Below are 24458 nucleotides of genomic sequence, written 5' to 3' on the forward strand. Positions count from 1 at the left end.
CAACCAAAGAGGAAGGAGCCGGGCTGTGACGAGGACCCAGGTCTTCTGACTCTAGTGTTCTTTCTACTCTACCACAGGTGTAACGTGGAGAAGGTGCCCAGTAACTCTCAGTTGGAAATAGAAGGAAACAGGTCAGGATCTGTCTTGTATTCCCGGGTCTCTAAATACAGGTATCCCTTGGTCCACCAAACAGACCGATTCCTACAGACTCGGCCTTTGGAAGCAAATTTCTCCAGTGGCCTCCTGACCACCCCTCCTTGGAGTGGGAGATGGAGGCACAGATATTCTCAAACACCTGTCGTGGCTTTTGAAGTTTCTGTGCTGTGTTTTAATTTGGGCGTGTCCATCCTGTAACTGCACTCCTTACAAAGGCATCAGGAGCCACCACTGAGCGGGACTGTCCCCCCAGCGTCACTCAGCCACGGGTTTCTGTTGCTTCCCCCAGCCACGTCCAGCGCAGCTTCTGTCTTACGTCCCACGGGCCTCTTAACTCCATGCTGTCTTGGTTTTGAAGCTTACTGAGAAGCACCTGGGGTGCCGCGTGCGCGTGCCTGCCCTGTCTGATGTTGTGGAGTCGGTCACGTGTGCGGAGGGTCTGCGCACCAGGTGGGGTTCAAGGCGTGACTTCTGGGCTTACCTGTCCTGTACAGTCTTAAGCGTCCTCGGGCAGTTTGTTTAACCTTTGTGTGCCTCTGCTTCTGTCGAGTGGAAAGCAGAAGTGTTCTTTTCCTAGAGATTTTGCGAGACTGAGATGATGATAGTTGAGATGGAAAGAGAGATGTGCATGATATGCCAGGGTTAGGAGTTGTTATTAGTATACTGAAAATAACATTTCTTTCCCCGTTTTGGTCAGCCTGTACTTAAAAAAAAATATCGATACAGTACTTTGCCATCCATAGTCCACTTTTGTCAGTTGACTCAATGACGTCCTTTATGGCACTTCTGTCCCTGCTAGTATAGGATCCAATCTAGGGCCAGGAGGCAAAAGAATTGAAGCTGTGTCCTGTATTTCAGAATAAATACCATCACCAGTTGTGGCCTTCCCTTTTATGTAGGGAGATTAAACGTGGGGTGATTTGTACCCACCCATGTCTGTGCGGAGGTGAAACTGGTGTGCAAGAATGTCAGTTTTGGGTAGTTCTTATTGTAAAACAGTGAGCAATCCTGGAAGCCAGACACACAAACCATACTGTGTACTAAGAGACATCAAGAATGGTGTTCTGTTTTTGCCATTACGAGAAAGAACTCGGTCTGGATTTGAATTTTGGAACTGAAACAAGAAACACTTGACTTTGTGGGGCTTGACATAATGAACTAACAGGGTAAATCTTTCCAACTCAACCATGTAGAAAGGAGGCTTTATGGTCTGAAAGGCATGATATGGTCTAAAAGGCGTGATATAGGCGAAACGCCCAGCGCAGTGAACAGGGACAGGCATAAGTTCCTTCACCCTATATCCCCTCTTCCATCGAAATAATCATGTGACCATGAAAAGTGGATTCATAACTTTAAAGGGTATTAAGAGCCCCCGGTGTCATGCCTCGGCTTTCTGAGGAGACGATACGACCACATGTAGTTAGGATCCAGATAAATCCTTTTACTGAAGACACATTTAAACTGCAATTTCCAGAGGCATAGAAGGGGCTCGATGTTTGCTTCCTCAGGACTGCGGAGTCTGTCTGGTCCCATACTGTCACATACGCTTCTTCTCCCCAGAAACCCGAGTCTGAGACATGTTGTTCAGAGCTTGCCTTATGAATAATTTTTAAACATTATTTTTTAAAAATCCCTCCGTGTGTTCAAAAGCACTGAGCATTTTCTATGTGTCAGTCTCTGTGTAAGTACTGAGAATGGGGGGTGGGGGGGGAAATGAGTAAAATGGAATGCCTTACAGCATAGTTGGAAAGAGTTATATAAAGGAATAACGCACATCTACGGTGTGAATCAAGTGTACGTGCCAGGTGGGAGGGTAGGAAGGGGGAAAGCAAAGTCAGTCGGTGACTTGTGGGAGGAGTCGAAATCCCCCAAGCAGATGGGGGGTGGGCGGAGGCAGCCAGGGTACTGAGACCCATGTGTGTAGGCAGCCAGGGAGGAGGTATGGAAAAGCAGGACCCCTTCTAGAGACCACACGTCTCTCAGTATGACTGGGTCCTCAGGTGCAAGGGAAGAGGGGCATAGCATTGGACATGGCGATGGGGGTGAAGGCGAGAGAACAAGTACTCAGAGAGAGGTATGATTGACAGGACTTAGGGCAGACCAGATGTGAGAGATGGAGGAGAACTTTTTAAGGATGACACCTGGTTCTCCGTCCTGAGTGGTAAGTGAAATTTACATTTACAGAAATATGGCTGAAAAGAAAGGTGGCATGTGGTATCCAGCCCTACATACTCCATCCCAGGAAATCTAAATTCCCTCCATGGCTATTAACAGCCCTTAATGTCGTGATTATGTTGTTAGTATTGACTGTCCCTTCAGGACCAGCTAAGAAGCTCTTATCGTCAAAATTTAGTTTTAGCAACATCGGCACCAGACATTTGGCATTTCTTTAAGTGGGGGAGGGAGGCTGTGACCGGATCTCAGGCTCAAGCCCCTTTGGATTTAATTAGATTACAGAGAAATTGCCATGAAATACAAGTGTGTCCAAGTGGATACACTTAGAGAATCTTAGTTCTAGGTGAAGAGCCTTTCTTCATTTATTCTGTTTGGATACTTAGGGCTCAGCGCCAGGGTTGGCAGTCTGTCTTATGTACTAGCAGTGTGGGGAAGTCAGAACCTCAATTGATGTCCAGGGTGACGCTTCCCCAGAGTGTGGTCCTCAAACTCTAGTCCTGGAGCTTCTTGGAGAATTCCCAGCATGGTTAGAGATCCTGGGAAGTTTTGTGTAAAGTAGCCTGCTGAACTTTGTCTAACCCAGCATTCCCCAAACTCATTTGACCAGTGAAGCCCCCTTTTCAGGGAACACTATTAATAATCCATTAAGCTCATGCTTCATGGAGCACATATTGGGAAATGCTGACTTAGAGCTCAGAAGTTGCACTTAGTCCAGAGAGAATCAGCTCAGGGAAATGAGGATTCTAGAACTTTATTTTGTCCTTCTTAAAAGTATTGATACTTTCAGATGTGTACTGGAATAAGCTGCTTTGACTCCTAGTGACTTGACACTTATTAATGATGCTCAGCCAATTTTACCCACGTACAGCAGGTGGGTAGCCCACAAATAAACGTGGTCCATCTGCTTTCTGAGGCACAGAAAGCCTCCCCGAGGCTTCCAGCATCAGCCTGGCCCAGGAGCCCAGGGTCTCTGCCTCTCAAAGCTTCAGGACAACCAGCATAAGTGACCTCTCTCTGAGGGAGGGGAAGCAGTCCCAGCTGGAAACAGCAGAACTGATTTTCTTACAGAGCTGATGAACTGTCTTCATAACCACTCTCTGTCTTTTGATTTAGAAATGGATTGCTCTGAAAGAGGGCGGTTATTTGGGCATAAATGTTCTTTTGTATTCATGGGAAAAATATCTGCCTTGTTCCTTTAGAATCACACCTCATATGTCTTCCTTAAGAATCTCCTAAAACGGCCATTATAGGAAAAAGCAGCACTCAGGGTGCCTGCTACGACACACACACCCCTTTGACAAAGTGACATTTGGGATTTGCAGCTCAGGTGGAGAGGCATTTGATTTTGTTTGCCTGCAGAAGCTTTGTGATTTTGAGTTTGGTCACAATTCAGCCAAAAGCTCTGAAGCCTTTTTTTTAACATTACGATGTTGGAGACCCGGGGAAAGACCAAAGGACAGAACATTCAGTGGAAGGGAAGGTGTGTCCTTACCTTTTGAAAGGAAGGCATCCTCTGAGTCACTTCCGGGTCTCCAAGATGAGGTGACAAAAGCTGATGAAACAGCGTGACCAATGTGTCTATCACATTGAGACAGGTGGACAGTTAGGATTCTGTACCTCTGCCTGCTATGATGAAGTGTCGAGTGAGAAAAAGAGAAGAATCTAGGCGTCCCAAGTTAATATTTCTAAAAAGTCAAGTGATAGCTGATAAGTCTTCTCAGTCGTCTCCTCAAAATGCTTGTCTAAGTAAACAAGTAAATAAACAATACTCTCTGAATCTCACGCCCAGGTGATCACCTCTGATTTGCAGTCATAAGTTCAATGAGAGAATTCTGAAGGAATAAATAGGAACTTCATACAGTAGATTCTGTTGGTTGTAATATAGTAAATAAAAAATTTGTGGAATTATTGTTCTATTATTCTATTTATTTGGCTTTATATGGGAGAGTTAAAAGGTGCCAGTTGATGAACTGTGCTATTTATGGTGATATAAATAAAGGTTGGTCATATGCCCCTCGGATGACATTTTTCTGGGAAAAATCAAATTAGATTTTTGACTTATAGCATGTTTTCAAAGAAGGTAACCCATAAAAGTGTTTGAGGCCTACTTTATTCATGGATGACAGTATGGTTCCAAATTACATTAGACTGTAAATCTTCATTTTGTTGAACAAGGGTACCTTATTATTAATGTTTATTTATGCTCTGGCATTTCTCCTTCTGGTCCTTAGTTCATTCCCTTTTAAAAACCTAGTTGAATGTGCATTGCATTTACAATTTGATATCCTGTGGGGTGTTTTGGTTTTTTTTTTCCCGTTGAATGTCATAATGAGCATTTTTTCTGTTTTTTAGGGCACATACTTTAAAAATACATGATTTTAGATTCTAGCCTTCCATTACTTGTTTTCTTCCCCAATTGTTTAACATTTTGGCTGCCTTAAATTATTTTAAATAATGCTGTGATGAACATCTTTACATGTACAGATAAAATATATATATATCTTTATCCATATTCCAGCCTAGAGTAGATTACCAACAGCAAAACCATACATCAGAGTGTGATTACATTGAAGACTGTTGTTAAAGCCTTGCTGCTTTTCTTATTGAGCTGAGCAAGCCCTTTAAGCCTCCTAACATGGGGGCATTTACCTTGCATAAACCTGATGTAACCTCATTTTGGTTGATAACTCAGGCACATAAGATACCTAGTCCTTAACACAACCCTTGGGGTGATTTTTACAGCTATCCATCCCATATCAAAAGCAAGTCAAGCCACATCCCATTCTGTTTTGCTATTAAATCCTATATGCTTCAAGAAGTTGGGAAGTCAGATTTCCAAGCTTGTTAGGAGTTATCAGTATTGTCAGTCAATACTTAGTAAGACTCAGATGAGAGACCTCAGTAGAGAATGCAGAGTGCGGGTACTCTGACACCTATTCTGTGACTGGCTCAGGTTTCTGGGGGCTTTCTGGATATGCAGGGTGCTACTCAGGTCTAAGTGCATTTTGAAATGGTATTTATTAAACCCTATAGGAATCTGACCCTGAAAAAAAGACACGTATTCACCTACTGCCCTCCAATGCTGACCCAATTTTTATGGGTTTTTTTCCCAAAATGATTTCCTATGTTTGATTCCTTTAAGACTGTAATAATTTTCTGTAAAACGTTTCCAACTACAAATGGGTGTTCTAAATCATGACGTCATTTCCATAAGGAGGCAAGATAACCACATTTTTATGTTCATTAACAGAAACAAAACCTATGTCAGCTTTAGTTAAGATCACTTTTCCAAGAGTATCCATTAAGAGTTCTTGTCAACAGATCAGCTTTGGCAGGTAAAAAGACAAATCATAAAGCAGCCAAAAAAAAAAAGGACTCAACCAATATTATGAAAGACATACTGGCCAGCATTTTAAAGGAATAGGTTTCTAAGCTAGTATTACAGTCTTATGCACTCTTCCAGCTTTACCTAAACTGTAAGGTAGAGCTGATATTTATGTGATATTTATAATGTCTGTAGTCATTTTAAAGTCACAGTAGTATAGATGTGAAATTCTTGCCATTTGGTTTGTGGCGGTAATGGGAGAAAAATTGGTTCCCAGATGAAGCATAGCAAAGCAGATCTCGTGTGTGTGTGTGTGTGTGTGTGTGCGTGTGTGTGTGTGTGTGTGTGTGTAAGCTCTACATGCAGGGTTTGCAAACAACCATTAACATAGAGGCATGTAGGGCTTTTCCATCGCATACACCATGACAGCATAGCCAGGTGTCCCTTTGCCCTTTTGTCTCTGTGGAGAGGAAATGTGTTTGCCCACCAGCACCTGTAAACTCTATTAAGTGCAGTGGGTTCCTGTATATTTGTATTTTAGGTTATTCTCCTCGCCCCCAACACCCTATGTCTTATCAGGGTCACGTTTCTCATTGTGATAGATCATTGTATGAAATAGGTCTGAAATCAGACCATTTTGGAGGAGGGGGACAGGTATCACTTTTGTCATGGCAAACAGCACACTTTGAGATAACAATTTATACTTAGGCCTTAAATGTGTAAAATGACATAATGGAAAATACCTTGGGGGTAAGGATAAGTATTTCAACAGAAACTGAACACCTTTTGCAAACCATTGTACAATTAGTCCATTGTTCTGTACTTAAAAAAAAAAAAAAAAACTTCCTGGCAGTGAAAAACAAGTATTTGAAAAGGTATAATGAAAAAGCATTTGTGCAGCTTAAGTTTGAGAAAGAAATGCCAAGAATTCAAAACTCTGTCAGGCTGCTTCACTTCCTTTTTCTTATTTACCTTTTTTTTTTAAACCTTTAATTTAGGGAAAAAATAAGTTACCGTAGCAACATTAGCAAGTGGTCCTGCTACCTCAGTGCATTCTGTAGGTTATATAAAAGCTGGGTGTCCTCCAGGACCACCTGACTTTTCCTGCCCAGGGTCGCCATCAGAACTATCCCCTCTGATAGAGATGGGGCAGGGGTTTTGACTGCCTGTAAAGTGTCCCCACACTCTGTGGAGGAGAGCAAAAAAAAACAGCATGCATAGAATTAAGTTCTGAGTAGCAAGGTACCAGGAGTTCTTTAATATTGAGGAAAATTGGTTTAATATTGAGGAAAACTTCTTCCATTTTTTTTTTTTTTGGAGGAAGGGTTCTTGATCCTGAATGGATAATGGAATATATGAAGGGAGAAAAGGATAGAGAACGTTCTAACCGTGGAGTGAGAGGTGGGTCAAGCCTGGAGACTTGGAATTTGTGATAAAGGGGGGATTGGCCGTGGTACTTGGGGGTACACAGGAGAGAGGCTATTCTGACCAGAAGAGTCAAGTCAGCACCACAGTCAGGGTTTAGAGAGAAAGAGCTGAGGGAGGGCTTCGAAATCCAGCCCGAGGTGTTTGAATGGCGATGGTTGCAATGGAACCATGAGAAGACTTCCTTACATGGCATCCAAGTCCTCCTTCAGCTCAGGCCCTTGGTTCTTAGCAGAGGGAATAAAGGAAGTGAGATGGGAATATTAAGCCACAGAGCCTTTATTTTTAAAACCGAATAAATTTATGTCATTTTACAGTATTGGCCCTGAGTCTCAGAACATTCAGCTCTCTCCTTTGTGAGCACAGATAACTCTGGACTTGTCTCCTTATAGGGTCTAGAATTTCTGCGTCCTAAGAACAGGACATCAGACCAAGATTGTTTCAGCCATTTTGCCCCTGTTGGAAAGAGCTCTATCACATTCTCAGTGCAAACTGCTTATTTCTTATTTCACCAGTAGCACGGATGAAAGTAAGAGTACGTCTATCACAGGTGTACAAAGCAAAGATGTACTTGTAATCCGTCAATAGAAAAATGACACCATCTGTTGGCAATGCAGAAAATGACACTGAAGATGTCATTGAGGGTCAGGTGTTAAATCCAGAATCACAAAGAGGTCTGACTCTCTGTTGCTAGGGTACAAAGAATGCTAATTATAAAGAAGTCACTGATACAAATAGAAAAATGAATATCTATAAATTCCTCTTATGGCCTTTTAGAGATTCATTTACAGACTGGTGAAATGTTTGTGTATTTAAGTCTCAGAATGGGAGACAGAAAAACAGACCAGAGATTGTGGCCCTATGTTGAAGGTGATAGCAAATGAAACAGTTTTTGTCATATACTGTGTGGTATAATTTATGGCAGTACAAATGCATTTCTCAACCTGGAAGGGGTGGGGGGGTAGGGGTGGCGGAGGGTAAGAGAACACCTTGGTTCTTGCCATGATAATCTTAAAATTCAGTTTCCTATTAAACTGCAGTCTTCTTATGCCTCTTGTGTTGGCCCCTGGTTTTAGTATTCGTGAGGCCCATATATGCATTAAAACATAAAATAAAACAAAACACTGACCCAGCATCACAGAAAAACTCGCCCATCCCTTTGACAGGGTTTCTGGTTAATTTATGCAGGCCCCTTTGCACTTCAGCATTTTCCCCGCTGGTTGCTAGGCAACCATTTGAGTTACTGCGCATGCCTTTTTTATGATAAGTGTCATTATGATTATTTTTTAATTATATGACTGGGACTATAGATTAAAACAGCATATTGTCAGTCATCCTCTGCCGCTGCTTCTAGCATTCTCACACACTCCTAGAATCACCTTCCAAAATTTACATGGCAGCGATTTATGGGGGTTGTTTTGTTTTGTTTTTAATATTTCTGCCTTCACAAAGGAAGTAGAGATGGCATCATAAGGGAAGCGAGATTTTTGTGAAAAATGACTGTACTGTATCTCCCGAGCTGTTATTGATCTGGATAGGCTGAGTCAGGTATTAGGGTCCTGAACCTAAATTATGAATATCTGGTTCCTTTGACCATGTCTGCTTCTAACATTAAGTGATGTTAAATGCTTACATTGCTTTATAATCTGTTTCTCAAAGTTACAAAATGCTAAGCGTTCGTTGCTATTAAATGTGCTTTCAAATAAAGCTGCCGTGAATTTGCGGGGAGGGTATAGCACTGATCCCAGGAACATGAGGCAGCCACACTTGCTAAATATGTTTGTTCTTTTCAGCACAAATGACTCCATACACACAAAATGAAGTTAGGCAAGATGAAGGGGTTCCATTGGCAAATAATCATAAAGGTTTCTGTAGTTCAGACTGTGGAAAAATGCCCTAAGAGGAGTAAGACTGAAAAGATAGACAGTCCCTGGTACATACGAAAGCTTTTCATTTGAGTTTCCAGAGTATATTCTAACATATTATTTTCTGAATATAAAGTGGATTTGAAAACAAAGGGATATGGAAATAGTCAGTATTTTTTTTTTTTTTTTTACCAATTCAGTTACTACTCATTTAGAAACGGAATTTTTGGTGGAATGGGACACTTCAAATATTTGTATCAAACTGAAGAGAGGTTCACTCTGAAAGAGAAATCCACAGTGGCCTTCCCATATGTATGACAGAAGTGGAGATCTACTGGTATTCTAATGTCATTTTGAAGTTAGCACTGGGGGCATTAATCTCCCATATAGTTTAGGATTTTCTTTGATTTGAAGAGCCCCATGTTTATATGCATGGGATGTCATTTGCTTTTTTTGACATTTTTCTGAAATAAAATACAAGTTTTTCTCTGTAGTGCATGATCTGTTATGTTTTTGTTCGTTTCTCCCCTGCCCCGCTACAGTTCAGGGCGACAGCTCAGTGAAGTCTTCATTCAGTTACCTTCAAGAAAAGAATTACCAGAATACTATGAATTAATTAGGAAACCGGTGGATTTCAAAAAAATAAAGGTAGATCTTTTGTTTACGAACTTTATTTTTTAAGTAAATAAAGTAGAAGTGTAAATTCATTGAAATGATTAGAGTTAGGACTTGACAGTGGTAACCTATCTGACTGCCACTGACACCCATCCAGGGCTTGGCACTTAAAAGGCCGGGATGTTCTTGTGCCTTTAAATGTATGTTATGAAATCAATATACTGAGAGCTCATATCGATTGTATTGCGTTTTATTTAAAAAGTTTCAGACTCCTTCCTCGATCCCACTTTTCTTCCTGGTTCCCATCATATGCTCCTTACTCCCCCTTATAAGAAGGAATACGCGTGGGAGGGTGGTCTCTGTTTATGACACCCCCTGGAGTTGTGTAGTCCCACCTCCCTGGCAGGACTGTCTACCGGGAAGACAAATGGAAAATCGGGCTTTGTTTAACCAAGAAGTGATTGTTACATTTCCACCACCACCCTCCCCCACTTTCCTCTGTTTTATCCAAAATTTGCATCAGGAAAGAATTCGTAATCATAAGTACCGAAGCCTGGGTGACCTGGAGAAAGACGTCATGCTTCTGTGTCACAATGCTCAGACGTTCAACTTGGAGGGATCCCAGGTGAGACACGTTTAACCTTAAACATGCTTTGTTCTTTTAAGTAAAATTTTTCATTTGCTACCGTCGCTACTATCCTGGCAGAAGAAAAGGAAAAATAAAAGCCTATATTTCCGTGCTACCCTATGTAAGTCAATTGAGGCTTTGGCATTTTCATATTAATGCCAGCTCCTTTGTACCGTAGCTATGCTAGTTCCTACTTGTGCTTCCCCTAAAGGCTTGGCTTTTAATCAGAGGAGGAATTTAAGTTAATAACTTAATGTAATGCTTAAAAGCTAGAGGTACAGTTTTTGCATTTACAGAGATGGTGTATTTGGTTATATTTACCTTGGGTTTTCTGACTGTAAACTTTGCATCAGGAGCCGAAACTGCTGTTTTGTTTTAAAACAAAAAATATATAGAAAAAATAACCATCGCCTCTAATTGTTACAAAAATGCTTTTTATCAGGTCAATTGCAATTCTCTTTACTCCTCTTCTCTGTAGTTAGCAAGTCTAAGAGTCTGTAAGTAAGTGACACTATTAAAATAACTAAGTTGGCAGAGGACACTTTCACTTTAATTACACCTCAATGCCACTCACCTTTTGTAGGGACTCCCCTTTTTCTATCTATGCTGTCATACCCATGAGGCAGAAAGAACAAGAAGAGAGGTCGTGTGTCTGCCAGCCAATGCAGAGACGAGCCTCTTTCCGGATCGGACTTTTTTTTTTCTTCATGTCAATTTCAGTCACTAAATTGGAGAATGTGGGACTCCTCAGAATGTGCCTTGAACAGACCATACCTTTCCAGTTAATGGGAGTTAATAGAAGTATTATTTTGACCAAAACAATAGGTCATGAAAGCAAGCATTTTTCAAAGAAATTTAAGGTGAAAACTAGGACGCAGAGAGTAAATATAAGCGTCAACAAGGAAGTCTTTTATGAATGACCACTTATAGTTTGTGGATAGATTGGGGGGTTCTTCATAGGACTGTGGCAACGCTGTGATATACACCCCGTCCCACAGCCTCCCTGTCTGCCGACACCCACTGCCTCACCCCTGAACTGGGGTGACAAATGGCCTCTTGACTGGCTTCCCTCCGAGGCCCTCCTGGATGCTGGCCTATCTTTCTGTAACCACCTTTTTATCCTGTCCATCTACTGCCCACCAAGCTTCGAGCTTCCCCATGTACTGTTAAATTCTAGAATGAATTTTTGTGTGTGTGTGTGTGTGTGTGTGTGTGTGTGTGTGTGTGTGTGTGTGGCATGCGGGCCTCCTTCTGTTGTGGCCTCTCCCGTTGCGGAGCACAGGCTCCGGACGCGCAGGCCCAGCGGCCATGGCCCACGGGCCCAGCCGCTCCGCGGCATGTGGGATCCTCCCAGACCGGGGCGCGAACCCGGTTCCCCTGCATCGGCAGGTGGACGCGCAACCACTGCGCCACCAGGGAAGCCCTCTAGAATGAATTTAATCGCTGTAGTTTGCTTTCTAAAGTCATACACTAACTCTTTGGCCTCATTTCCTGCTGTTCCTCAACCTAAACAGTTCATGGTCCAGTAACGGTTCATGGTCCATAAACACGGGCTTCCCCAGATACACAAGAATATGAATACAGAGAGAGACTTGACATCGTCACACGATAGTAACATCGTCCCACGTCATAACCAGCAAATTGGCAATGGCACCATCCCGGCTGCATCTTTTTTACTCTTGCCTCCCCACCTTTCTCCTTGCTCTCCTTTTCTAAAAAGACCCTCTCCTTTCTCATGGTCCCTGATGGGATCCTCCTGACCCTTAAGATCCAGCTCAACTCTAGTGTCCCTGGCAAATTCTGCCCCAGTGGCCCCATCCCATTGTGTCATCTTCACCATTTTTAAGTGTACAGCTCAGTAGTGTGAAGTATATTTTCATTATTCTGCAACAGATCTCCAGAACACTTTCATCTTGTAAAACTAAAACTCTGTAATCATTCTGCCAGACACCATTCTACGTTCTATTTCTACGAATTTGACTCCTCTAGATAGCTCATATAAGCAAATCACTCAGTGTTTGTCTTTTTGTGAATGGCTTATCATTTCACCTAGCATCATGTCCTCAAAATTCATCCATGTTGTGTAGGCTGCGACAGGATTTCTTTCCTTTTTGAGGCTGAATAATACTCCACGGTATGGATAGACCTCATTTTGTTTCTTCATCCCTCTATCGATGGACATTGGGTGTGCTTCTACCTCTTGGCTACTGTGAATAGTGCTGCTGTAAACATGGGTGTGCATGTATCTCTTCAAGACCCTGCTTTCAGTTCCTTTGGGTATATATCTAGAATTGGCATTGCTGGATCATATGGTACTTGTATTTTTAGTTTTTTGAGAAAACGGACCATTTTTGAACTTTCTCTCTCTCTCAGCAACTACACAGGGCTATGCTCAGATAGGTGCATACGCTAGCGAGAAAGCACTGATGGCCATAAGTATTGGCTGGTACTGATAAACTCAGTAACAAATAATAGCCTCCATTTTGTTAGGAGAATTGCATTTTTTAAAAAAGGTTGCTTTACCACAGTGTTTGATGGAACAACTTAAATAAGAAATACAGTTTTTTTAAATACCGGTCTTGCTGTCAAAAATGAGAGGGCATCGTATTGAAGCCCTCCCCTCCCTCCCAAGCATGTGCGCGCGCACACACACACACTCTGAAATTATTTCAACTGCATATGGACTTTTCCTGTGAGACTATGTCTGTAGATTTGAGTTTGGTGTTTTCCTGCAGGCATAGACAATAACGTTGATGTTTCTACTAAAATTCACTTAAAATAATGCTGCTGTGTGGCACAGGGAAGAAAAGAGCATGCTGCGATTGTGAGTCTCGGGCCCTCAGCTTGAGGTTTTTAACAGGTGCCACTTTGACCCTTTAGATCTACGAAGACTCCATCGTCTTACAGTCAGTGTTCAAGAGTGCTCGGCAGAAAATTGCCAAAGAAGAAGAGAGTGAGGACGAGAGCAACGAAGAGGAGGAAGAGGAAGAGGAAGACGAGTCAGAGTCAGAGGGTGAGTCCGTGTGGTTTCTCCACTGGTTTGGCCCTGGCCACCTGCATCGCTGTTTCCATAGGTGCCAACAGAGCAGACGTTGGACTCCAGGTCTTGTGGTCTTCCGTGTCCTAGCTGGGCAACCCCAGGTGGTATATACTTAACCCTGCTTGAGCTCAGTCTCCTCCTCTGTGAAACTGAAGTACTAAATGTGGCCCCAGTCATGAGAAGAGCTTAGCACATGGCCAGGCTCACAGCAGACACGGGATGTTGCCTTACACGGAAATCAATCAGTGTAATACACATTTTCTGCCAGCATGGCTGTTGATACCACCTATCTGTTAACCTAGCACAGTGGTTCTCTAACCTGGGTGATTGCTGGCCTCCGCCCCTGAGTTTCTGATTCAGTAGCCTGCGGAAGGGTCTGAGAGTCAGCCTTTCTAACAGGTTCACATCAGGGGATGCTGATGTGACTGGATCTGGGACCACACTTTGAGAATCGCTGCTTTAGAAGATAATTGTCAAACTGTGGTCCATTTTGTCCGTCGTGGATCAGATACTGTTCCTGTCTTTATCTTGATATTTTATTCTTTATGGCTCTGTTTGGCATGAGTTTTGAGTTTTGAAAACATTGCACTGAATAGTATTTATCTTGATTGCGCCCAAGGCAAGTATCATATTTCAAAGGTTACGGCTGCCTTGAAAAGTCTAAAATTTCTTCTTACCTAATTAAGTTTTCACCCCATACCTCCTCACAAAGTAATAAATCCTAGTAGTTTGTAGTCTTCTATGTAAAAGAGTTTAGATATGCTTTAACATTTTTTATTAGATTTGTTTCTAAATTACATACTTAGTACAGACAGCTTGGAAAATATTTTTAAGAAAGGAAAATTTGTATAATTCCATCACCCAATATACATTTAACTCCAGTTGCCTTCTAGTCTTTTTATATACATAAATATTTTGTTTATAAAAGTATAGCACACTGTTTTGTAGCATGGTTTTTCTATTACAAATATTTTCCCATAGCAGTGAGTGTTTTTATACAGCAATACATATATTAACATCCATTAATGAGGGTACCAAAACATAGTAATCTCAATCCAAATAATGCTGTCCTGAAAATTCTAACCCATAAACCACTGCACACACTGTAAAAACATCTGACGCATACATATTGCTGCACAGAATGGAGTTGATGATAGCTTTGTCAGCGGTGTACGTACGTGTCTGTTTCTCCATACCCTCATCTGTTCTCAGTATTATTCTTTTTAGTGATTCTGCCTTTTAAGTATTAATTTAACCTTTTTCAGTTTCATACGGTTACTCCCTAGTTTTAATATCCTAGCATTTGATGTTTAAGTCTACAAAAGCGTATTTTAGCGAAACGTTTCCTTGTTTTAGAGAGAGATTTCTAATCTGTTTTCAAATAGCTACCTTCTTATCCCAGCTATCGGTTGAGATACGTTTGCTCTAATCTCTCCTGAGACTTGGTATGTTAACTTTCTATTTGGCCGCTGTAACAAATTACCACAAACTTAGTGCCTCAATACAACTTACATTTATTATCTCACAGCCCGGTGGGTCACGGGTTTGCTGTGGGTCTCTCTGGGCCAAAACCAGGGTTTCACCAGCCCGCCTTCCTTTGTCGGGGCTCCAGGGGAGAATCCATTTCCTTGTGTCTCTTTCTCATGTTGCATCTCATTGACCCTCTCTTCGGCCTCCTCTTCATCCACTTTCGTTTGCTGTTGTTGAGGTATAATTGACATATAATAATATACTAGGTTCAGATATACAGCAACAGCATAATGATGTGATATATGTCTATATTGTGAAGTGATCACACCTAAATCTAGTTAACATCCATCACCACACATAGTCAGAAAAAAATGTTTTCCTGTGACGGGAACTTTGAAGTTCTACTCTCTTGGAAACTTTCAAATATGCATTACAGTGTTACTAATTATACTCACCATGCTGTACCTTAAACCCCACAACTTATTTATTTTATAACTGGATATTATACCTTTGGATTCCCTGCACCCATTTCCCACCCCACCTCTGGCAGCCACCCTATCTGTTCTCTGTATCTGTGAGTTCAGTTGTTGTTGTTGTTTTTTTAATTTCACATATAAATGAGATCATACAGTATCTGTCTTTCACTGACTTATTTCACTTAGCATAAAAGCCCGCATGGTCCATCCATGTTGTCACAAATGTCCTTTTTTTAATTTTTAAAAATGTTTATTTTGTATTGGAGTATAGTCGATTTACAATGTTGTGTTTGTTTCACGCGTAAAGTGAAGTGATTCAGTTATACGCGTATCCATTCTTTTACAGATTCTTTTCCCATATAGGTTACTACAGAATACTGAGTAGAGCTTCCTGTGCTGTACAGTAGGTCCTTGTTGATTATCTATTTTATATACAGTAGTGTGTATGTGTTAATCCCAAACTCCTAATTTCCCACCCACTGCCCTGGCCCTGTCACTTTTCTTCTTCGGTATCTGTAAGTTTGTCTTCTAAGTCTGTAGGTCTGTTTCTGTTTTGTAAATAAGTTCATTTGTATCACTTTTTTAGATTCCACATATAAGCGATATCATGATATATGTCTTTCTCTGTCTGACTTACTTCACTTAGTATGATAATCTCTAGGTCCATCCATGTCACTGCAAATGGCATTATTCTATTCTTTTTATGGCTGAGTAATATTCCATTGTGTATATGTACCCCATCTTCTTTATCCATTCCTCCGTGGATGGACATTTAGGTTGCTTCCATGTCCTGGCTACTGTAAATAGTGCTGCAGTGAACATCAGGGTGCATGTGTATTTTCAAATAATTATGGTGTTCTCCAGATATGTGCCCAGGAGTGGGATTGCTGGATCATATGGCATGTATATGTCAATCCCAGTCTCCCAGTTTATCCCTCCACCCCCTTTCCCCGCTGGTAACCATAAGTTTGTTTTCTACATCTGTGACTCTATTTCTGTTTTGTAAATAAGTTCATATGTACCATTTTACTGAGATGATCATTATAAGTTTTAGCCTTCATTCTGTTAATGTGTTGTATCATATTGATTGATACATTGATGTTGAACCAACTTGCATCCCTGGAATAAATCCCACTTAATTATGGTATATGATTCTTTTAATGTATTGTTGAATTCAGTTTGCTAATATTTTGTTGGGGATTTTTGCATCTACATTCATCAGGGATATTGGCCTATAATTTTCTTTTCTTGCAGCCTTCTTGTCTGGTTTTGGTATCAGCATAATGCTAGCCTCGTAAGATGAGTTTGGAAGTGTCCCCTCCTCTTCTGTTTTTTTTTGGCAAAAATTCGAAAAGGATAGGTATTCATTCTAATTCTTCTTTAAACGTTTGGCAGAATTCACCAGTGATGCCATCTGGTCTTGGACTTTTGTTTGCTGGGAGGTTTTTGACTGTGGACTCAATTTCCTTACTAGTAATTGGTCTTTTTCTATTTTCTTTGTGATGCAGTCCTGGTAGGTTGTCTGGTTCTACAAATTTATCTGTTTTTTTTCTAGGTTGTACGATTTGTTGGCACATAATCGTTCACAGTAGTCTCTTGTGATCCTTTGCATTTCTCTGATAACAGTTGTAACATCCCCTCTATCATTAGTGATTTTATTTGAGTCCTCTCTCTTTTCTTCTTGGTGAGTGTAGCTAAAGATTTGTCCATTTTTAAAAATCTTTTCAAAGAACCGACCCTTAGTTTCATTGATCTTTTCTATTGTCTTTTTACTCTCTATTTTTTTGTTGTCGTTGCTTGTTTGTTTCCAGTTTGATCTTTTTGCTGTTTCCTTCCATCTACTAAGTTTGGACTTCATTTGTTCTTCTTTTTGTAGTTCCTTGAAGTATAAAGTTAGGGTGTTTTATTTGAGATTTTTGTTTCTCGATGTAGGCATTTATCACTGAACTTCCCTTCTAGGGTTACTTTTCTGCATCCTGTAAATTTTGGCATGTTTGATTTCCATTTTCATTTGTTTGAAGGTATCTTTTAATTTACTCTTTTGGTTTCCTTGTTGAGCCATGGGTGGTTCAGTAGCACGTTGTTTAATCTCCACATAAGTGTGAATTTTCCAGTTTTCCTCCTGTAATTGATTAGTTTCATGTCATTATGTTTGAGAAGGCTTATTGATATTTCAATCTGCTTAAATTTATTAAGACTGGTTTTGAGGCATCACATATGATCTATCCTGGAGAATGTTTCATGTGCACTTGAGAAGAATGTGTATTCTGTTGCTTTTGAATGGAACGTTCCATATAGAACTGTGAAGTTCCTCTGGTCTAGTGTGTCATTTAAGGCCAGTGTTTTCATATTGATTTTCTATCTAGATGATCTGTCCAATAATGAAAGAAAGGCATTAAAGTCCCCTAATATGATTGTATTGCTGTCTATTTCTCCCTCTATGTCTGTTAATAAATGTTATGCCCTCCTCTTGTATTGACCCTTTTCTATTATGTAATGCCCTTCTTTGTCTCTTATTACAGTCTTTAAAGTCTCTTTTGTCTGATGCAAGTATAGCTGCCCCAGCTTTCTTTTGGTTTCCATTTGCATGGACTGCCTTTTTCCATCTGCTCACTTGCAGTGTGTGTGTCTTTAAAGCTGAAATGAGTCTCTTGTAGGCAGCATATAGATAGGTCTTGTCTTTTAACCATTCAGCCACTTTGTCTTTTGACGGGAGAATTCAGTCCATTTACAAAGTAATAATTGATAGCTATGTACTTATTGCCATTTTGTTCATTGTTTTCTGGCTATTTTGTAGTTCTGTTTTTCTTCTTTTGTTATCTTCCTTTGTCATTTGATGACCTTCTTTAGTAGTTTACTTAGATTCCCTTCTTTTTATCTTTTGTGTATCTGCTATAGGTTTTTGCTTTGTGGTTACCATGAGGCTTACATGTTATAACTTATATTTAGAAGAGTCTATTTTAAGTTGATAACAACTTAAGTTTGAATGTATTCTAAAGCTCTATGTTTGTTTGTCCTCCTTCCCTCTGTTTTATGTTTTTGATGACACATTTTACATTTTTTTATCTTGTGAATATACTTGTGTATCCTCTAACTAATTATTATAGTTAAAGATAAAAGTAGTAAAAATAACTATTACTTATGTCTGGCTCTAGAAGTGATTAATCCACTAAATATACTATATATTTTACTTTACCAGTGAGGTTTATACTTTTATGTGTTTTCGTGTTGCTAATCAGTACCCTTTCTTTTTAACTGAAATAAGTCCCTTTAACATTTCTGGTAAATTCGGGAGTTCTTGATGAACTCCTTTAGCTTTTAGTTATCTGGAAAACTCTTTATCTCTCCTTCAATTCTGAATGATACGTTTGCCAGGTAGAATATTCTTGGTTGGAAGTTTTCTTCTTTCAGTATTTTGACTGTTTTGTGCCACTTACTCACTTTTGGACTGCAAAGTCTCTGCTTAAAAATCTACCCATAGTGTTCTGGGGTGTTGCCCTTGTATGTGACAAGTTGTTTGTTTTTCTTTTGCTGCTTTTACAGTTCTCTTCTTGTGTTTAAGTTTTGACATTTTAATTGTAGTATGTCTAAGTGTGGGTCTCTTTGGGTCCCTCTTATTTGGGACTCTCTGGGTTTCCTGGATCTGGATGTATTTCCTTCTGCAGATGAGGGAAGTTTTCAGCCATTATTTCTTCAGATAAGTCTTATGCCCCTTTCTCTCTCTTCTCTTTCTGGGAGCCCTACAGTGTGAATATTGGTCCACTTTATGTTGTCCCATAAGTTCCTTAAGTTATCGTCACTCCGTTTCATTCTTTTCTTTTTGCTGCTCTGATTGGATGAGTTTCACTGCCCTGTCTTTGAGTTTACTGATGTTTCTTCTGCTTCATCTTGTCTGTTGTTGAACCCCTCTAGTGTACTTTTCAGTTCAGTTATCATATTCGTCAGCTCTGTGACTTCTATTTGGTACTTGCTTATAAAGTTGGCCACTGAACAACACAGGTTTGAACTGCAGGGGTCCACTTGGGGGCAGATTGTTTTTCAATAAACACATACAGCAGTACTATACAATCTGCAGTTGGTTGAATCTGTGGATGCAGAACCCCAGATACGGAGGGCCAACTCTAAAGTGATACACAGATTTCTGACTGCACAGAGGGTTGGCTAACTAACTAACCCCCATGTTGTGCAAGGGTTAACTGTGTTTTCTCTTTGAAGTTCTCACTGTTTTCATGCATTCTTCTCCCAAGTTCAGTGAGCATCTTTATGACCATTATTTTTAATTCTGTCAATCAGCTAAGCCATTCATCTTTGTTTCATTAAAGACTTTTTTTCTGAGGTTTTTATCTTGTTCTTTCATTTGGCACATATTCCTCTCTTCATGTTCCTTGACTCTCTCATTTGATAAAACAGCCATCTCTCCCAGTCTTGAAGGAGTGGCCTCATGTAGGAGACAAAAACTTTATCAATCATTCAACCTACACCCTAACTCTTCCTTGTCTCTCACACCTGTGTGATTGTCCAAGCAGCCTACATTTAGTGGCTCCCAATAGTTGAGGGTGTGCCAAGACCTGTTAGTGTCTTAGAAGGGAGGATCTCCACACCTAGATTCAGGCTGATTGGAAGCCAGATCCTCAGGCAGCAGCTTTTTAAGGTATGCAAATATACAGTCCACAGCCCTTAGGACCACAGGCCTAAGTCCCACTGACCACGAGAACCAGGCAATCTGAAGGTATCCCCCGGGCAGCACTCGCGAAAACCAGGGCACCGGCGTGTGTAAAAGCTCCCCTCCAAGAGACACTCGTGCTCTGGAGCATAGCAGAGGGAGAGTGCAAAGATAGCATCCCCCCTCTGCCAAGTTCTCTGGAAGGGATGACGGTCAGCCCTTAGATATGGGTTAAATTAGATGCCCGTCCCTAGGCCGATGCTTTAAGATAGGCACATAAGCCTCTTTTATGTAAAGTCTGCGTGCCTCTCAATCAGCTGACTTTGATCTGGGTCCTAGGGCAGGTGAGTGTCAGCATGGGACTTCTATGAGCCATTTCTGAACTGGCTGTAGCCCTGTGGGTCTTGTGGACACAAGCCCTGTTGGTTTTCAAAGCTAGATGTTTGGGGGGCCTCCCTCAGGTGCAAGTCTTAAAAGTTGGGGTGCCTGATGTGGGGTTCAAACCTTCACTCCTCCTGGAGAAGCTTCAGGTTTTCAGTTCCTTTCCAGTTGTGGGTCACTGCACCAAGGATGGCCTTTATCATGAGATTATGTATCAGCCTCTCTGCCTTTCTTACTTGCTTCAGTGTGGGTTTTTCCACATTTGTCCAACGTGTAGGTGTCACTCAGCTCGTTTTTAGGTCTTTTTCAGAGGAGGTTGTTCCATACATACCTTAGATTCGGTGTGCCCATGGGAAGAGGCAAGTTCAGTGTCTTCTTGTGTCACCTTCTTAAATCAGAACCTCATCTTCTTCCACTTTGAAGGACTCGTGTGATGAGATTGGGCCTAGCCTACCTGGTTAATCTAGGATAATCTCCCCGTCTCAAGGTCAGTGGAATCCCTTTTGCCATGCAAAGTACCATATTCACAAGTTCTGGGGATTAGGACACGGACGTCTCTGGGTGCCATCACTATTCTGCCTACCACCCTGGTTAACTGGAACTTGTCATAGGTCTGTGTAGTGGTGTCATAAAGCCTTAGGATGCTATTTAAAGGGCCCATCTGATGGTCCAGTTTATTAGCCTAGTTGCTCATGGCAGCCTTTCAGGTGGGTTTTTTGGAGGGACATAGCCACTGACTCACAAAGCCTGATAGCTTTTGAGTGTCCCACACTCCAGTGAGTATTTAGATTATGTTCTTGAGGATGTATTTTCTTACCTTTACCGACAGTCTTCTGCCCTTTCACACCTTCCATGGATTTCCTGTACTCCTGTGTCAGGAGGAGCCACACCTGTGTAGATAAAGATATTTCACTTTTTCTTTCCAAATTACTTTTCAAAGTTTTGAAGGTTTTCACACCTTCTTGCATTTCCATTAACAGGTAGACTTTTCCATCCCCGGTCTTTTCTCCAAGTCCCCACCTTACAGCTTATTAAGTAGTAGACATTGGGTATGATACATGGAAGCCTGGACTCGGAATGCTGTTTTGAGTACCAGGATTTGCCAGCCTTTTGCCTTGTTTGGGATGGGGGAAGGGCGTATGCTGCCCCTGCATTTCTTCCATGGAAGACTTCATTCCTGGAAACATTTTGTGGGCCCTTCCCCTTCACAAAAGAAGTCTGGAAATTTCTCATCTCTGAGATTCTTTCTGGAGCTGATTCTCTCCATGACAATATCTATTTCTAGGTTCCTTGAGACCCACCAAACAGAATATTCTAACAAAACTGGTTTTAATGAGAGACTTTCATTCTCAGTCAGTCACTTCATCATCCATCCCTAAAAATGCTGTTCTGTGGACACCTGTCCCAGAACAATGCCAGGGTACAGATTTTCTGTGAACCTTGGGACGTGCACCTATAACTATGGTATAACACTTTGACTTCTTTCTTCCATGTGTTTTTATTTCTATCCTCAGAATAGCCCTGTGAGAGTGCAAGTAGGTGCCATCTTTCTGTATGTATATATACTTGAATTCTTTATATCTCTCTATACAGAAATATATGGAATTTTATGTCATCTCTCAATAGAGAATCATACACACACAGGGATGCATATATTTTCAAATATGGAGGTATACTTCTTTTTCTGGAAATAATCACCAGAAAGAGAACAGTAGGGTGAGAGACTAGAGATGGGGAAAGAAACCTTTCAAATTCATTTCTTTTGTTTTGTTTTGACTTTCCCTTTTGTACCTTTCTGTACTGTTAAAAATATTCACCTATGAATTTTCTTTTTAAGTCAACTGAAGTTATTTACACAGTAAAATCATTGGCTTTTTTTTTTTTAACCTTTTACACTTAGGTATGCTTTTTAATGTCAAAGTTCTGTTTAAAAAAAATGCCCATTCCTCTGTTAATGGACATTTACGTTGCTTCTGTGTCCTGGCTATTGTAAATAGTGCTGCAGTGAACATTGGGGTGCATGTGTCTTTTGGAATTATGGTTTTCTCTGGGTATATGCCCAGCAGTGGGACTGCTGGGTCGTACGGTAGTTCTATTTTTAGTCCTTGCCTCCATACTGTTCCCCATAGTGGCTGTATCAATTTACATTCCCACCAACAGTACAAGAGGGTTCCCCTTTTCTCCACACCCTCTCCAGCATTTATTGTTTGTAGATTTTTTAAATGATGGCCATTCAATGGAATATCACTCCGCCATAAAAAGGAATGAAATTGGGTTATTTGCAGAGATGTGGATGGACCTAGAGACTGTCATACAGAGTGAAGTAAGTCAGAAAGAGAAAAACAAATACCGTATGCTAACACATACTATGAACCCCAAGCGGGGGAGGGGGGGGTGGGATGAACTGGGAGATTGGGATTGATATATATACACTATTGATACTATGTATAAAGTATATAACTAAAGAGAACCTACCGTATAGCTCAGGGAACTCTACTCAGTGCTCTTTGGTGACCTAAATGGGAAGGAAATCCAAAAAAGAGGGGATGCGTGTATACGTATAGCTGATTCACTTTGCTGTACAGTAGAAACTAACACAACACTGTAAAGCAACTGTACTCCAATAAAAATTAATTATAAAAAATATTTTTTTAATGAAGATTTAAAAATGCCCACACCCCTCCACGTGGTAGGTAAGGCAGCCCTTGCTGTCCTTGTTAGGAAGAGTCCCTGTTCATCCATTAGGAGACCTGGAAAGGACCCAGCCCAGCTTCCCACTGGGAGCTCATTCCTTCTTGTTGCCCATTTAGGGTGACTGTGTAACTTATCATGCAAACTTAGACATGTTTGCAAGGGAGAGGGGTGCTAACTATAACTAGATAGGACAATGGAGAACAGGCTTGAATCAGTCGAGAACGTTCAGGGCACTCCAGGATGTTGGGTTTGTCATCTGCAGGTAGGCGATCAGTTTCCTACCTGTAAAAAGATTTCCCTGTGATTCCTCATTGCTGTGTGTTTTGGTTTTGTTGTAGCAAAATCTGTTAAGGTGAAAATCAAGCTCAACAAAAAAGATGAGAAAGGCCGAGACAAAGGAAAAGGCAAGAAAAGGCCAAATCGAGGAAAAGCCAAACCTGTGGTGAGCGATTTTGACAGTGATGAAGAGCAGGATGAAAATGTAAGTGCGGCTGCCTTTGCCTGAAGTCAGGAAGCTCTCCCCACTTCTCTTTCCCTCTCGTACTCCCAGGCCCCTTCCAACCTCCATGCTTTATTACCCAGAAATGAAAATGTAAAGATTTGGTGTTGAGGGATGTGAACTGAGCTGCAAAGAATTTGGGGTTTTGTTTATTGCCTTTTTAATAGTCTTCAAAAATGAAAAACTACTAAATCAAATTTCCTTTTCCCCTTTCTTATCTTCCCAGTGCCTACTTACAAATAGAGTTTTCTCCATGGCTGGTTAATATTTTATATCCATAACACCCAGCATAGTGCCTAGGATACAGCAGTCTAGAGAGGAAATAATGATTCCATGGAAGAAAAGTGGGATGATGTCAGAGTTAGTTTGGGGTTTGAGTTGCTATTTCAGGTGCCGTGCGGAAAACCCAGATGCATCTTTAAGTACTTAGAGGTGTTATTTTTAATATTTGAAAAATTCAGGGAGCCCTGATGGAGCCAGGCCCTGACCTAAGGACCTTTCCAGATGGTACCATATTCAGTGCTTATATTAGCATCCTGAGACAGATGTCACTCTCAACATATTGTAGAAATCAGTGCTTAGGTTATGTGTGTATTGCTGCAGGTCATGGAAGTAAATAGCAGAGGCTGGATTCAGACCCAAAGAGCATTAACTCAGTGTGGTACACTGTCCCTGACTCTGTGGTCCACAAGGTAGCAGTGCTGGCACCAGCTTCTAATACAGTGCCTTTTAAAGGACGCTCTATTTCTTTTACTTTCTAGAGGACCTCAGGTTCCCTACCACACACCCCCTACTTTTTTCTTTCTGGAAGGTTAATTTTCCATGTTAGCTTGTATGCTAGTTTGACTTTCCTTCAACATATTGCTATTTGGGTCTGTTGAAAAGGTTCGGCACTCTTATCCCACCCCACCCAGCCTTTAACCCTCGACACAAGCATCTTCAAATACATTTAAAATCCTGTGTTTTCTTTAAGTAGACAGCAGTTGCATGGAATTTTTTATTCCCATGAATTTTCTAAAAACGTAGTGCTAAAATTAGAAATCAAT

At 41.0% G+C, this 24458-nt stretch overlaps 1 protein-coding gene across 1 annotated transcript in view; it reads left to right on the forward strand.

The window, feature by feature from the left end:
* Positions 1 to 24458, forward strand: part of SMARCA2 (SWI/SNF related BAF chromatin remodeling complex subunit ATPase 2) — a 153206-nt gene that overhangs the window by 127582 nt on the left and 1166 nt on the right. The window contains exons 26-30 of the mRNA XM_028493907.2: positions 78 to 131; positions 9489 to 9594; positions 10085 to 10186; positions 13070 to 13202; positions 23252 to 23394. Of these exons, the coding sequence (XP_028349708.2) occupies positions 78 to 131; positions 9489 to 9594; positions 10085 to 10186; positions 13070 to 13202; positions 23252 to 23394 (538 nt within the window). The remainder of the gene's footprint in view (positions 1 to 77; positions 132 to 9488; positions 9595 to 10084; positions 10187 to 13069; positions 13203 to 23251; positions 23395 to 24458) is intronic.

This window comes from Physeter macrocephalus, chromosome 9 (genome assembly GCF_002837175.3).
Source record: "Physeter macrocephalus isolate SW-GA chromosome 9, ASM283717v5, whole genome shotgun sequence".
Lineage (NCBI taxonomy): Eukaryota > Metazoa > Chordata > Mammalia > Artiodactyla > Physeteridae > Physeter > Physeter macrocephalus.